The 14,862-nt window shown below is 51.3% G+C and overlaps 1 protein-coding gene across 7 annotated transcripts in view; it reads right to left on the bottom strand.

The window, feature by feature from the left end:
• Positions 1-14,862, bottom strand: part of SNED1 (sushi, nidogen and EGF like domains 1) — an 89,189-nt gene that overhangs the window by 10,858 nt on the left and 63,469 nt on the right. For all 7 annotated transcript variants that reach the window (XR_004053249.1, XM_030916846.1, XM_030916847.1 and 4 more), the window contains 3 exons: positions 13,682-13,826; positions 13,524-13,606; positions 11,277-11,375 (listed from right to left, as the gene is read on the bottom strand). Coding sequence is in view for 6 of the 7 variants with exons in the window: in XM_030916846.1 (XP_030772706.1) it covers positions 11,277-11,375; positions 13,524-13,606; positions 13,682-13,826 (327 nt within the window). In the remaining variant the exon portion in view is untranslated. The remainder of the gene's footprint in view (positions 1-11,276; positions 11,376-13,523; positions 13,607-13,681; positions 13,827-14,862) is intronic.

Genomic DNA, 14,862 nt, shown 5'->3' on the forward strand with positions numbered 1-14,862 from the left:
TTCTCCCGCTGGCTGCTCCTCCTTCCTTGCTGGGTTCACTTTGGGTTTTCTTTCTCTGCCCCTGTCCTCTGGGACTTTCCTTGTCTTTTTGCTTTTTTTGTTTGTTTTTGTTTTTGAGACGGAGTCTTGCTCTGTCGCCCACGCTGGAGTGCAGTGGCGCGATCTCTGCTCATTGCAACCCCCGCCTCCCGGGTTCGAGTCATTCTCCTGCCTCAGACTCCTGAGTGGCTGGGCTTACAGGTGCCCGCCACCACGCCCGGCTAATTTTTGTATTTTTAGTAGAGATGGGGTTTCAGCATGTTGGCCAGGCTGGTCTCAAACTCCTGACCTCAGGTAATCCACCCACCCTGGCCTCCCAAAGTGCTGGGATTACTGGCGTGGGCCATCACGCCTGGCCATCTTTTTGCCTTTCTTGATATGGTTAAAATGAGTTTTGGGGTTCAAAAAAATCCCTTTATTATGAAAATGTTCAAACCCACAACATGTAAGCATGAAGAGCACCATGCACTCAACTTCAACACTGATCAAAACTGGCCAGTCCTGCTTCATCTATTTGTATCTGTCTGTCGTCCCCTTTCTCACAGGTATCATTTCTCCTGTGAACATGTCAGCAGGATCTAATACTTTACGTAACCACAAATTATTATTATTAGAAATTAGCAGTCATTCCTCAATATCATAAGAAATCCCAGGTCATGTTCGAATTTTCCTGGTCGTCTTAAAAATGTCCTGATTTCGGGTCTAACCAGATGAGGGCTCTTGGGGCCTGCACATTGCCTTGTGTGAGGCACCTGAAGTCTCCTTCAACCTCCCGCTTTATTCACGGGAAAAACAAGGTCGTCTGTCCTGTAGAGTTCCCCATCTGGATGTGACTTACTGCTCACTTGTTCCCACCCCTGTGTTTCCTGTAAACTCTAATTAGAGAGAGGTGCTTGATAGGGTTTAGGTTCAGATGGTCTCTGCAGGGCTGCTTCTCAGGGATGCATGTGCACCCCCAGCCAGCCCAGGCAGCCTGTGATGTGTCCAAGTCCCGCTGGAGTGACATGAGGACTGGTCACTGGTCCAGTGTTGGCAGCTTGACCAACCCAGAGTAAAGTCCCCATCGGCCTTGCACCTGATGGCTCGAGCAAGACATCAAGATCCCTGATCCAAGGGCTGTCCTCTCACAGGCCCGCGTCTGACCCTGTCGCTCCTGCCCTCACCAGCTGGAGAGTGGTCTGTGAAGACAGGCTTTCCCTCACCTACCCCGTGGTCACCCTGGACTGTGGTCCACCCCAGGCACAGCAGTGTGAAGGCGCCATCCTACTCCTTTACTTGTGTGCCTGCAGACCGAGTCGGTCCTCAGCAAGCTCGAGAGTTGCCCACTAGGGTTGCTTTTTTTTTTGAGCATCATGATGAACACAGAGATACTGGTATATTTCATGGGCTTCCGGCCATTGCTGTCAGTCATTTTCCTGATGCTCGATTTATCCTGTCTTTGGACAGCGGGAGCCCTTCAGGTTGGCTCCCCGCCCTCAGGACATGGTCTGCTGTTTTGAAAGCTTGCTTGCGTTTTACACAGCATGTCCTGGGCTTATTCTGTCCACATCCTGCTTCAGTCTTGGAATCACCCATTTCTCCAGAGATCACTGGTTTCTTGGCGAGAATGAGATCTAGAGTCCACAGCCTGGGCACTCACACTGTTCCCTATTATGGGATGTCACAGCTTCAGGCCTTTTGATGAACAGAACTAGAAAATTAGATTTCTTTAAAAAATAAACATGTTATGAGTTCATACTAATATTTCCATGTCAAATTAACAGAATCAAAAGACAAACAAGATTTTATTTATTTATTTTGAGATAGAGTCTTGCTCTGTTGCCCAGGCTGGAGCGCAGTAGCACGATGTTGGCTCACTGCAACCTCCGCCTCCTGGGTTCAAGCAATTCGCCCACCTCAGCCTCCCAAGTGGCTGGGATTACAGGCACCCGCCACCACGCCTGGCTAATTTGTGTATTTTTAGTAGAGATGGGGTTTCACCGTGTTGTCCAGGCTGGTCTCAAACTCCTGACCTCAAGTCATCCGCCCGTCTCGGCCTCCCAAAGTGCCGGATTACAGACGTGAGCCACTGTGCCCGGCCAAAACAAACAAGATTTTTAACTTCTTTCATTTTGTATTTTTAATTCTTTACACTGAAAATCTTGGTAGCGTTAGCGATTATTTTCTTTATCCTGCCACATCCATGTCATCATTTCAAAATAACAATGCAAGTATTACTACTAACATTAAGATCACTGAGTATAGCCTAAAATTTCTTGGCAATGCTTTTTATCCTTAGACCATATTCCACTAGGGGTGAACAGACCACTCTTATTAAAATCGCTTGCAATGGTATTTTTTTCCTGTGTGGTTATACATCAACATGATAGCGAGGTTTACTGATTTCAGTATGTTTTCCGTTTTTAGTGTTGCCTTTTCTTTTTAATGTTTTTAAAAACTTTTTTTGGTTCTAAAGTCAAAACTACAAAACAAGGTTCATTCAGAGAAGCCTAGCCGATCTCCAGTCCCACTGTGCGGTTCTTTCCCTCCTCCTTTAGTGAACCATCTTATTAGTTTCATTTCTTTATTAAAATGAGGACAAAATTTGTATTTCCCTTCTCCATTTTCCTACACAAAAGATAACATACTGAAAACATTATTCTGCACATTACTTTTTTTTTTTTTTGAGAGTCTTACCCTGTCGCCCAGGCTGGAGTGCAGTGGTGCGATCTCAGCTCACTGCAGCCTCCGCCTCCTGGGTTCAAGCAATTCTCCTGCCTCAGCCTCCTGAGTAGCTGGGATTACAGCTGCCCGCCACCTCGCCTGGCTAATTTTTGTATTTTTAGTAGAGACAGGGTTTCCCTATATTGGCCAGGCTGGTCTCGAACTCCTGACCTCAAGTGATCCACCTGCCTCAGCCACCCAAAGTGCTGGGATTACAGGCGTGAGCCACTGCGCCTGGCCTGCACGTAACTTTTTTAAACCAGCTTTTTTGAGATATAATTCATGTAACACAAAACTCACCCAAAGTGTACAATTTATTGTTTTTAAGCATATTCATAGATACAGTTATCCATCAGCACAATTTTAAAACATTTTCATGACCTCAGAAAGAAACCTTGTACCCTTTGGCTGTTACTGCCTTCCCCATCCCCTCCACCCTCCCATCCTGAGCAACCACTAATGTACTTTCTGTCACTAGAGATCTCCCTCTTCTGGACTTTCGTATGAATGGAATCATAGCACATAGAGTTTTTTGTGTCTGGCTTCCTCCACTTAGCATAATGTTTTCAAGATTCATGCATGTTGTGGCATGCAGCAGTACTTCCTTCCTTGTTTTATGGTTGAATCATGTTCCACTGAGTGGATATACCACGTTTTGCTTATCCTTTCTTTCCTTTTTTTTTTTTTGAGATGGAGTCTAGTTCTGTCTCCCAGGCTGGAGTGCAGTGGCATGATCTTGGCTCAGTGCAACCTCCGCCTCCCAGTTCAAGCGATTCTCCTGCCTCAGCCTCCTGAGTAGATGGGATTACAGGTGTACGCCACCATGCCCAGCTAATTTTTGTATTTTTAGTAGAGACGAGGTTTCACTGTGTTGGCCAGACTGGTCTCGAAGTCCTGACCTGGTGATCTGCCCACCTCGGCCTCCCAAAGTGCTGGGAATACAGGCGTGAGCCACCGCGCCTGGCCATTTATCCTTTCGTTAGTTGATTGACACTTTGGTGGTTTCCACTTTCTGGCTTTTGTGCTATGCTGCTATGAACATTTGTGTACAAGACCTCGTGTGGACATCGGTTTTCATTTCTCTTGGGTATATACCTAGGAGTGGAATTACTGGGACATATGGTAACTATTGGTTTAATCCTTTAAGGAATTGCCAGACTGTTTGTTTTTTTCTTCCCCAAAAGCAGCTGCACACGTCACAGTCCCACCAGCAGTGTAGACAGTTCTGATCTCTCCACATCCTCACCAATGCTTATTATTATCTGACTTTTTTTTTTTTTGAGACGGAGTCTCGCTCTGCCGCCCAGGCTGGAGTGCAGTGGCCGGATCTCAGCTCACTGCAAGTTCCGCCTCCCGGGTTTACGCCATTCTCCTGCCTCAGCCTCCCGAGTAGCTGGGACTATAGGCGCCTGCCACGTCGCCCGGCTAGTTTTTTGTATTTTTTAGTAGAGACGGGGTTTCACCGTGTTAGCCAGGATGGTCTCGATCTCCTGACCTCGTGATCCGCCCGTCTCGGCCTCCCAAAGTGCTGGGATTACAGGCTTGAGCCACCGCGCCCGGCCTTATCTGACTTTTTAATTCCCGCCATCCTAGTGGTTTTGATTTGCATTTCCCTGCAGACTAATGATGTCAATGATCTTTTCAGTGGGCTTACTGGCCATTTGCATATCTTCCTTGCAGAAATGTCTGTTTAGGTCCTTTGCCCATGTTTGAATTGGGTTGTTTGTCTTTTTATTGTTCAGTTGTCAGAGCTCTTTTAGATACAGGTTTCTTATCAGGTATGATTTGCCTGTGTTTAAATTGGGTGGTCTTTTTATTATTCAGTTGTCAGAGCTCTTTATTTTGGATGCGGGTCTCTGATCAGGTGTGATTTGCACATTTCCTTCCCTCGCAGGCTGTCATGTCACTTCCTTTGAGGCACAGAAGTTTTAAGTTTTGATGAAGAGCAGTTTATATCCAGATTTTTGTTGTTGCTTATACCGTTATTGTTAAGCCTAAGGACCCCTATGATCCAAGGTCATGAAGATTTACTCCTGTGTTTCCTTCTAAGAGTTTTGGTTTTAGCTCCTAACATTTAGGTTGTTGGTCAATTTGTGTTAATTTGTGTTATGAGGTATATGGTATGAGGGGTCCAGCCTCATTCTTTTGCATGTGGATATCCAGCTGTCCCAGCACTATTTGCTGAGAAGACTATTCTTTCCACATTGAATGGTCTCGGTCCCCTTGTCGAAGTCAGTTGGCCACCGATGTGTGGTTTATTTCTGGACTCTCAATTCTTTTTTTCTTTTCTTTTTTTTTTTTTTTTTTTTTGAGATGGAGTCTCGCTCTGTCACCCAGGCTGGAGTGCAGCGGCGCGATCTCGGCTCACTGCAACCTTCACCTCCTGGGTTCACGCCATTCTCCTGCCTCAGCCTCCTGTGTAGCTGGGACTACAGGCGCTGCCACCATGCCTAATTTTTTGTATTTTTAGTAGAGACGAGGTTTCACCATGGTCTCAATCTCTTGACCTCGTGATCTGCCGGTCTTGGCCTCCCAAAGTGCTGGGATTACAGGTGTGAGGCACCGCGCCCGGCCCTGGACTCTCAGTTCTTTTCCACGGATCTAAATGCCTATCCTCGATCCATTACCACACCGGGTCCATCGCCATTGCTTTGTAGCAACTTCTGACATTAGGAGGTGTGAATCCTCCTACTTTTTTCTTCTTTTTCAGAATTGTTTTGTTATTCTGGGTCCCTTGCAATTCTACATGAATTTTAGACAGGGAACACAACAGTCCAGGGACATCTTAACAGCAACCCTACAGAATATGGCTATGTGCAGGGGTGTTTAGAATCCACAGGTAGTATCATCAGTGCTTACCTGCCATGTGTGGGACAGCTGTGGCTACAGAGACTGTGACAGACACTTGCACCATTCTTGGGCTGCTGGGCCCCATGCCTGCAGCTCATGCAGCCACAGGATGGGAGGTCACCAGAGAGCTGCCACCGCAGCCTTGTCCCGTGCAGACATCACCACTAAATCCTGGGATTATGGTCACACACTCACACATAAATAAAAACAGAGAGAAGGCTGCTTTGAATGGGTTGGGGAACAGGGATGTGGCTGCACCCTGAGGATAAATTACAGAGCAAAGCAGCTTACGCTCTGCCCTTGCCTGGTATCATATGGGGAAGGCAACTGCCTGTCTTTCTGGGTGGCGGCCACCCAAACCACTGGTGCAGCTATCTAGGGGGATAAAGCCAAGCTAGTCCAAGAGCCCTGCAGGGGCGAGAAGTTGGGGAAAACAGGAATAATCTGACTAGTTTCAGCACACACTCCTTTGCTTCTGCCCCTCCAAACCTCTAGGATGACCAGCTACAATCTCGAGAACCTGCCTCCTCTCCATGAGATTCTCCCTCGGGCTTGAGGTGCAGCCCTGACTTGGATAGTTGCTTGGTGAGGAAACACCAATCAGGAGTGTTAACTGTGCTTAGGGGATACATGGGACTCCCTGGGGAATCCTCCTTTTCTTGAGAAAAATAAAGTCTAACAGTTTCCAGGTAGAATGAGATTATCCTACCTGGAAATAACAGTTATCAACGGTGATAGTGATACTGGACACAGATGACAATGGACTAATATTTGAAGAAATGAACAAGAAGGGAATTCAAACCCAGAATTTTAGATCCATCCAAACTGTCCTTCAGATGTGAGGGCTAACAAGAATTTTTACAGGCACACAGGGCCTCAGAGGTTTGGTCATTTAAAGTCCCAACAAGTGCTTTGTGGAACTTGACAAGCTGATCCTAAACTTTCATAGGCAAGCAAAGGACTGAGAACAGGTGAGACACTCTTAACGGTCACGTTGGGAGGACTCCGGGCCCCAAAGCATAGCAAGTAGCACCAAAGCTGCCATCATTAAAGTAGTTGCTATTGGCTCAAAGAAGGTAAAACAACAGAACAGAGGAGTGAACCCAGAAATGGACCCGTGCATACGTGAACACCAGACTGACAGCACAGCTGGCACTGCAGAGTTGTGGGGAGATGACGAGTCTGCATAAGAAAAAGAACTGGCTGCTACTTTATACAAATATCAGCTGAGTTGTAGGTCTGGGTTTTAATTTACTTTTATATGTTTGAGAAAGGGTCTTGTTCTGCCACCCAGGCTGGAGTGCAGTGGCGTGATCACAGTTCACTGAAACCTCTGCCTCCCAGGTTCAAGCGATTCTTATGCCTCAACCTCCTGAGTAGCTGGGATTACAGGCATGTGCCACCATGCCCGGCTAATTTTTGTATTTTTAGTAGAAACAGGTTTTGTCATGTTGGCCAGGCTAGTCTCAAACTCCTTCCTGGCCTCAAGTGATTCGTCTGCCTAGGCCTCTCAAAGTGCTGGGATTACAGGTGTGAGCAGGTCTGAGTTTTAAAAGGCAAACAATTAACCTTTAAAAGGATATGATTATATATATAGAAAACCCCAAAGAATGGAAGACAAGAATAGGAGAGTTTGGCAAGATGGTTGGCTATAAGGTCAATATGCAAAGGTCAAATAAATATCTATACTCCAGTAATAAACAATCAGGAAAAGTAACTATTTGGCCGGGCGCGGTGGCTCAAGCCTGTAATCCCAGCACTTTGGGAGGCCGAGACGGACGGATCACGAGGTCAGGAGATCGAGACCATCCTGGCTAACACGGTGAAACCCCGTCTCTACTAAAAAATACAAAAAGCTAGCCGGGCGAGGTGGCGGGCGCCTGTAGTCCCAGCTACTCGGGAGGCTGAGGCAGGAGAATGGCGTAAACCCGGGAGGCGGAGCTTGCAGTGAGCTGAGATCCGGCCACTGCACTCCAGCCCGGGCGGCAGAGCGAGACTCCGTCTCAAAAAAAAAAAAAAAAAAAAGATGTCAGTTTTCACAAAAATGGTCAATGGATTCAATGCACACTCAGTCATTATCTCAAAGGCTTTTTCCATTGAGTGTGACTGGAAGATTTGAAGGTGTATATGTGGAAGAAAAAAGGCCAAGGGTAGCAATGATACTTCTGAAAATGAAGAGTAAAGAACAGGAACTTTCCCAATCAGTTCCAGGACTTACAAAGTTAGAGTGAGTACAGGGCAGTAATGGCATAGATGTATCAAATTGACACAGCCAGAATTCTACTTTTATATGTGTAATTTTGATACTGACAGTGGGGGAAAAAGGGACTTTTTAGCATGAAGAGATGAAAAATACAGTTTACCCATATGCATGAAAAATGAAATTGCAGCCCAGTTTCTCTCACACAGACAGTCTACTTCAGATAGATTAATGACTTACATGTCAAAAGCAAAACTTTAAATCTTTGAGAAAAAAATATACATGAATAACCTTCTAACTTTGGTGTGGGGAAGGATACTTTTTAAAGAAGGCCCCCAAGTTGTTAACCACTAATGCTCGATAAATTTGATTATGAACTTTTCTCTATTAAGAAATACCACCAAGAATAGGGAAGGACAAGCCAGAGGCTGGAAGAAGATAACTGCAGAACACAGAACTGACAAAGAATCAGTATCAAAACATATAAGAATTTTGACAGATGAATAAGAAGAGTACAAATAACCCAACAAAAAGTCAAAAGGCGTGACCAGGCCTTTCACGGAAGCGAAGAGTACAAATAACCCAACAAAAAGTCAACAGGCGTGACCAGGCATTTCACGGAAGCGAAGAGTACAAATAACCCAACAAAAAGTCAACAGGCGTGACCAGGCATTTCACGGAAGCGAAGAGTACAAATAACCCAACAAAAAGTCAAAAGGCGTGACCAGGCATTTCACGGAAGCGAAGAGTACAAATAACCCAACAAAAAGTCAAAAGGCGTGACCAGGCATTTCACGGAAGCGAAGAGTACAAATAACCCAACAAAAAGTCAAAAGGCGTGACCAGGCATTTCACGGAAGCGAAGAGTACAAATAACCCAACAAAAAGTCAAAAGGCGTGACCAGGCATTTCACGGAAGCGAAGAGTACAAATAACCCAACAAAAAGTCAAGAGGCGTGACCAGGCATTTCACGGAAGCGAAGAGTACAAATAACCCAACAAAAAGTCAACAGGCGTGACCAGGCATTTCACGGAAGCGAAGAGTACAAATAACCCAACAAAAAGTCAAAAGGCGTGACCAGGCATTTCACGGAAGCGAAGAGTACAAATAACCCAACAAAAAGTCAAAAGGCGTGACCAGGCATTTCACGGAAGCGAAGAGTACAAATAACCCAACAAAAAGTCAAAAGGCGTGACCAGGCATTTCACGGAAGCGAAGAGTACAAATAACCCAACAAAAAGTCAAAAGGCGTGACCAGGCATTTCACGGAAGCGAAGAGTACAAATAACCCAACAAAAAGTCAAAAGGTGTGACCAGGCATTTCACGGAAGCGAAGAGTACAAATAACCCAACAAAAAGTCAAAAGGTGTGATCAGGCATTTCACACAAGCAAACACCTTTGGTGGATGCCCATGAAGACAGGCTCAGTCACATCAGTGCTCAGGAGGTGCAAACCCAGATCCCAGGGGTTGCGTCACACCCGTTCTGCCTGCAGGATCTGCAAACCTGGCAAAACCTAGTTCTAGAGAGACTGGATTTACTGCTTATCTTCATCACTGCTGGAGGGAGAGCAGACTGCTATCGCCTCTTAGAAAATGACTTCGTGTTCTCGTGTAATTCGGGCGTTCACACATCCCCATCCTAGATCCGGCATTTCTACTCTCTCACACACGTACTGGAAAACCTGTACAGGAACATCCACTGCAGCACCGCTCATACCAAACACAACCTACATGTTCTCTGCACAGAGAGGGGAGAAAAGCGGGTCAATTCACTCAGTGGACTCTGTGCTCAACAGTGGGTGTGAACAAGCCACAGCCGCCCAGACTGCATGGGCCAACCTCCGTCCGAGAATGCGGAGTGAAAACACAGGTCTAACGATCACACACGGCAAGATAATTATCTCGCAAAGAAAACTCACTTATTGTTCTGCCACACGTATATGTCCGACAAAATCACTCTCCCCACCTTCCACTCTGAAGAAAACAAAGGAATTCTAAGCACAAAGTTCAGGATCATGGTTAACTGAGGGGAGAGAACAGGGAGTATGACGGCAAAAAAGATAGACGGTGTTGTTCACATTCAAGTGTATAGGTCGGGTTCTTGATTTAAAGCCAATATTCAAAGACTAATTAAATAAAAGGTAGCTAGTGTGAGAGTGCAACATGAACCAAAGATCATGACTAGCTTTGCACATCGAGGGGCCATTAAAGATTCGACTTTTCATGTTATCACTTGAAATCATTTTGCACCCACCAGGGCATGAGCATCTCATGCCGGCAAACACCACATGAGTGCAGTGACCTTGGGGACAGCCTGGGGGTCACCTTGAATCTCTCCTGCCAAAGAGACCCAGGAGAGTAACACGTGCCCCTCTAAGTTCTGAGTTCTAGGAAATGAACACCTGCTATTTAAAGGGTGTGACACAATGCGAACCATCTGATGAAAGGTTTGTTTTAGTTCCCTTAAAGGTCCACACCTTAATTAAGAGAATCCTTCACTCACTGCGTCGGATGCACAAGCCAGTCCTCCTGGTGCTCACAGGGACTAGCAGCGAGTCCGGACCTCATATGGTGAGGGGGGAATGTGAACTTAGGGTTCAGCGAAACTGCCACTTGCAAACGCACCCTCTGGCACTGCAGGTGCCCTTGATATGTACAGATGTCCTTGAGAAGCTGAGGGCAAGGCCTTGCTGCTGAGACCACGCTCAGTGGCTCACACCTTTACCAAGTACTAGGCCTTCTTTGGGGTTGGGTTGACGGGTGATCCCAATCTGAGTCTGTGGTGTGACTCAGGGGAGAACAGGTCACCGGGTGCTAGGAGAGCTGTCCATAGAGGACACAGCCCCCAAGGATTAAAACCCAGAGAAAGGCAGAGTCTGACTCAGGGTGAGGAACACACATGCATTAGTGCTGCCCAAAGGGGAGCTGCTGCGTGAGCTTCCGGGAACTCTTACTGCAGGTGCTGAGCAGATGCTCGGCGCCCTGCAGAGACGTGCTGGCCTCAATTCTCACGAGGCAGAGCCCCGGACTAGGAGACTGTTCAGGTCCTGCATAACCTGAGTGTCCACAGGGCCCAGCTGGTCCTCGAGCTGGGGCTCGTCCAGTGGCTGCTCCCTTCCCCTCCTGACTCCGCCTGCTCCTCTTCGGAGAAGTGAGGGGTGTGGGGCCCAGAGGCAGGGGCTGGGGTGGGCTCTGTTGCATGTGGAGGCAAAGGAGGGGAAGGGAGGGGAGGGGAGGCAGCGGCGAAGCCAGTCTCTCCAGCTCAGACCCTGGGTGGTTTGGGTGGGTCCTGCCCGTGGCCTGTTCCCGTTGATGGGGTCCCACTGCTTGGGTGGTAGCTTCCCCCCATCTTCCCACACTGGGGTGCCTGGTGCTCAGCTTCCCCTCAGGTCCCTCACCGTGGATGGTCCCTCCTGCCTGCAGCCTCTAAGGCCCCTGAGAGCAGTCAGTCCCAAAGACCCCACCAGCGCTGCCAACTTACTCCTGAGGTCCTTGTTGCCGTGTTCAGGGAGCTGGAGGGCCAGGCTGACCTGCTTGGGGGCTTCCTCGGTGTGCTCGAGCTGCGCTGAGGCTGTGGGTTCTAGAAGAAGCCAGGCGGTGACCACATGGCACAGCTGCTTTGCACACGGATGATCCTGGGGCCACCCTTTTGAGTGCTTCTATACCTTAGGGAGCACGGATGTCCCTGGTGGGGACCAGGCTCCCTGCGTCGCCCGGCGCCTGTCGGCCCCAGCACTGCCTCCCCTGAAGGGCTGGCCCTTGCGCTCCTGCTGACCCTCTGGAGGGGCTGGGCTTTCCACGTGCAGGGCCCCTCAGAGCTGCTACAGGGGCAGCCACCAGTGAGCTGCCAAGCGGCCCCATCCTCAGGGCTGATGCGGTTGCTTTCTTCTTAGGGTCAAATTCTGCATTCCTCTCCTTCCACCCCCTGCTTCTTGGAGGGCTACGGCACCCCCTGCTCTCTCTGATCTGCCCTCAACCTCTGCTGACCTTCCTCATGCCCTTGCCCCCAACTGCATCACTTCTATGCAGGGTTCTCAACGGCACCGTGGGCATTTGATATCTGTTTCCATACCTGTAAGTACAACGGCCCTGCTCTGTACTCCAGATCTCACCTGCCCACCACTGGGCATCCCGGCCCCGCTCTGTACTCCACATCTCACCTGCCCACCTGGGCATCCCGGCCCCGCTCTGTACTCCAGATCTCACCTGCCCACCACTGGGCATCCCGGCCCCGCTCTGTACTCCAGATCTCACCTGCCCACCACCGGGCATCCCAGGCCCCCGCTCTGTACTCCACATCTCAACTGCCCACCTGGACATCCTGGCCCCGCTCTGTACTCCAGATCTCACCTGCCCACCACCGGGCATCCCGGGCCCCCGCTCTGTACTCCACATCTCACCTGCCCACCACTGGGCATCCTGGCCCCGCTCTGTACTCCAGATCTCACCTGCCCACCACTGGGCATCCCGGCCCCGCTCTGTACTCCACATCTCACCTGCCCACCTGGGCATCCCGGCCCCGCTCTGTACTCCAGATCTCACCTGCCCACCACTGGGCATCCCGGCCCCGCTCTGTACTCCAGATCTCACCTGCCCACCACCGGGCATCCCAGGCCCCCGCTCTGTACTCCACATCTCAACTGCCCACCTGGACATCCTGGCCCCGCTCTGTACTCCAGATCTCACCTGCCCACCACCGGGCATCCCGGGCCCCCGCTCTGTACTCCACATCTCACCTGCCCACCACTGGGCATCCTGGCCCCGCTCTGTACTCCAGATCTCACCTGCCCACCACTGGGCATCCCGGCCCCGCTCTGTACTCCACATCTCACCTGCCCACCACCGGGCATCCCGGGCCCCCGCTCTGTACTCCACATCTCACCTGCCCACCTGGGCATCCCAGCCCCGCTCTGTACTCCACATGTCACCTGCCCACCACTGGGCATCCCGGGCAGCTGCCTGCCCTCTCCCCAGACACCCTGCCGGGGGCTCTCTCCCCAGCTCACCATGCGGCAGCGACCCCCAGGGCTCTGGTCCCTCCTTGCCACTCTCCCTGCTGCGTTCCCCTGCCTCCCCTGCCTGGGGAGTTTTGCTCAGAACATATTCATTAAACTGGTGGCTCGGCTCTGCTGGGGGATTCCAGGAGGATGAGCCTTCCAGGTGAGAGGCAAGGGCCAGAGAGGTGCCCTCTAGGGCAGGGTGGTGCCTGCCTCACTCCTGCCAGCATGTCTCAGGGCTTCTGTGTCAGAATCGCAGGCAGATTCCCGGAGCAGCCCTCACCCAGTAAAGCGGGTGGGAAGGGGCCAAGGCACCTGGGCCCCGCATCGGCCTTGCTGCCGCCAGGAAGATCTTGCCAGGACAGTGGCGGAGGATTTGCTGGACCACGCTCTGAGTGGCAGGTTAGACCCTCATGGCCTCCTGCCCGTGGCTTACTAAAACAAAGCTCAGAGCCCTACTTTGGCAAACAAAGCTGCTGTAACGTCTCAGACCTGCTTCTAAAATGTTTATCTTCTCTTGTGTGCCCTGCCAGCAGCCTGTGCCTCCAGCCCACACACTGACGTGAGGCCCTTACGAGCCGCCCTCCCGCCATGGAGATGCATGCGTCCCTGGCTGGAGACTGCGCTGGGCAGTGGGGGCGGGCTCATCATGTAGGGGACAGGGGCTGGTGACAGTGGCAGTGAGGACGAGGGTTGGCCACTGAGGTGGGTGGGGAGGCCCCAGCACTCACGCGATCTCACGGTGGCTGCTTTGCTGGGTGAGCTGCCGAACCTGGCGCTCACTCTTCCTCTGCCGTCCACAAGCTCTGAGAACCTGCGGAGAGGGTGGAAGGGTCACCGCGGGCCGAGCGCCGCCTTGGGTGATGGGGTCGACAGGTGGGGCATGTACCTGGGGGGCTGGGTGGGGGTCTCGGGGACGCTGTGGTCATTCAGCAGGCGCAGCTCCGGCAGGCGCGCCGGGGGCGGTCTGTTCCTGAGCACCCGAGGGTGGTGTCCTCCCTGGTGCCAGCGTCTGTCAGCGCCATCCCTGGGGGCTGCAGAGCAGGCAGGAGGAAGGGGCTGGTCTGGGGCTGCCCTCTGCCCCTGTCCCTGCCCCTGTGGCATGGGAGGTGCCCCTCACACTCAGCTGTGCTTGGAGAAGGGAAGGGGTGTGTGTGAGTGAGCTGTGGTCATCCAAGGTGCTTGCGGCTTCCCCAGATGCCCTGGGCTCCCTTCCAGCCCACTCACCATATCCCTTCTGAGGAGGAGCCACGCACAGCCGCGACAAAGGCATGCACTGGCCTGGGAGTTGTGAGGCAGGGGCTGAATGTAGGCCCCTGCCCCTGTCACTCAAAAGGGGCTGGGCCCTCCAGCTAGGACGCAGGTCCCAGGCTGCCCTGGAGACACACTTGTTCTCCCCAGTTGGCCTCCGGATGGGACACTTCAGCTGGGAGTCCCCACCCCAGCATGTGCCCTGAGAGTGAGGGCGCAACCTGTCACCCTAACAGTGTTCTTCAGCCTCCTAGGCTGGGTCCTCCTTCCCTGTGAGCCCCCTCCCCTCTCACACTGAGGCTGGCTCATGGAGGTCCCAGCCTGCCCCTTCCACCTGGCTGGTGGGCTTGGCCCCAAGCTGGTGGGGATGGCAGGACTGGGTCTGAGAACTCGCCAAGCTCATGCACTTCTTGTCCCCAGCACAGCCTCACGGGTTGGGGAGGAGGCTGGGGTCGGAGCCCCCTTTCCCCTGGGGAGCCGCCCCCTGCTCTGCTCTGTCTGGCTGTGGCTACTCCTCCCTGCTTGTTTCCATCTCTTTCTTCTCTCTCTGTTCCGCTCCTGCATTTTCCCACAGCTCCTTCTGTGAGCTTGGAAGACCTAAGTGGGGCATTCAGGACCCTGGTGGAGCCTGGAAGGGTCACCTCTGCACTTGGGAGCAGACCCGAGCCCTTCAGAGCCTCTGTCCCCACTCCGAGCGGCTGTGCCTCTGCGCCCCAGCATTCCTGCTCCTTGCAGGCCCCTGCCCGTGGCCTCCTGGCCCTTTGTTTGTGTCCAGCGGCCCCTCATGGGTCAGGCCTGGGCTGCAAGGCCACTTCCGGG

The sequence above is a fragment of the Rhinopithecus roxellana genome, chromosome 14 (genome assembly GCF_007565055.1).
Source record: "Rhinopithecus roxellana isolate Shanxi Qingling chromosome 14, ASM756505v1, whole genome shotgun sequence".
NCBI classification, from domain to species: domain Eukaryota; kingdom Metazoa; phylum Chordata; class Mammalia; order Primates; family Cercopithecidae; genus Rhinopithecus; species Rhinopithecus roxellana.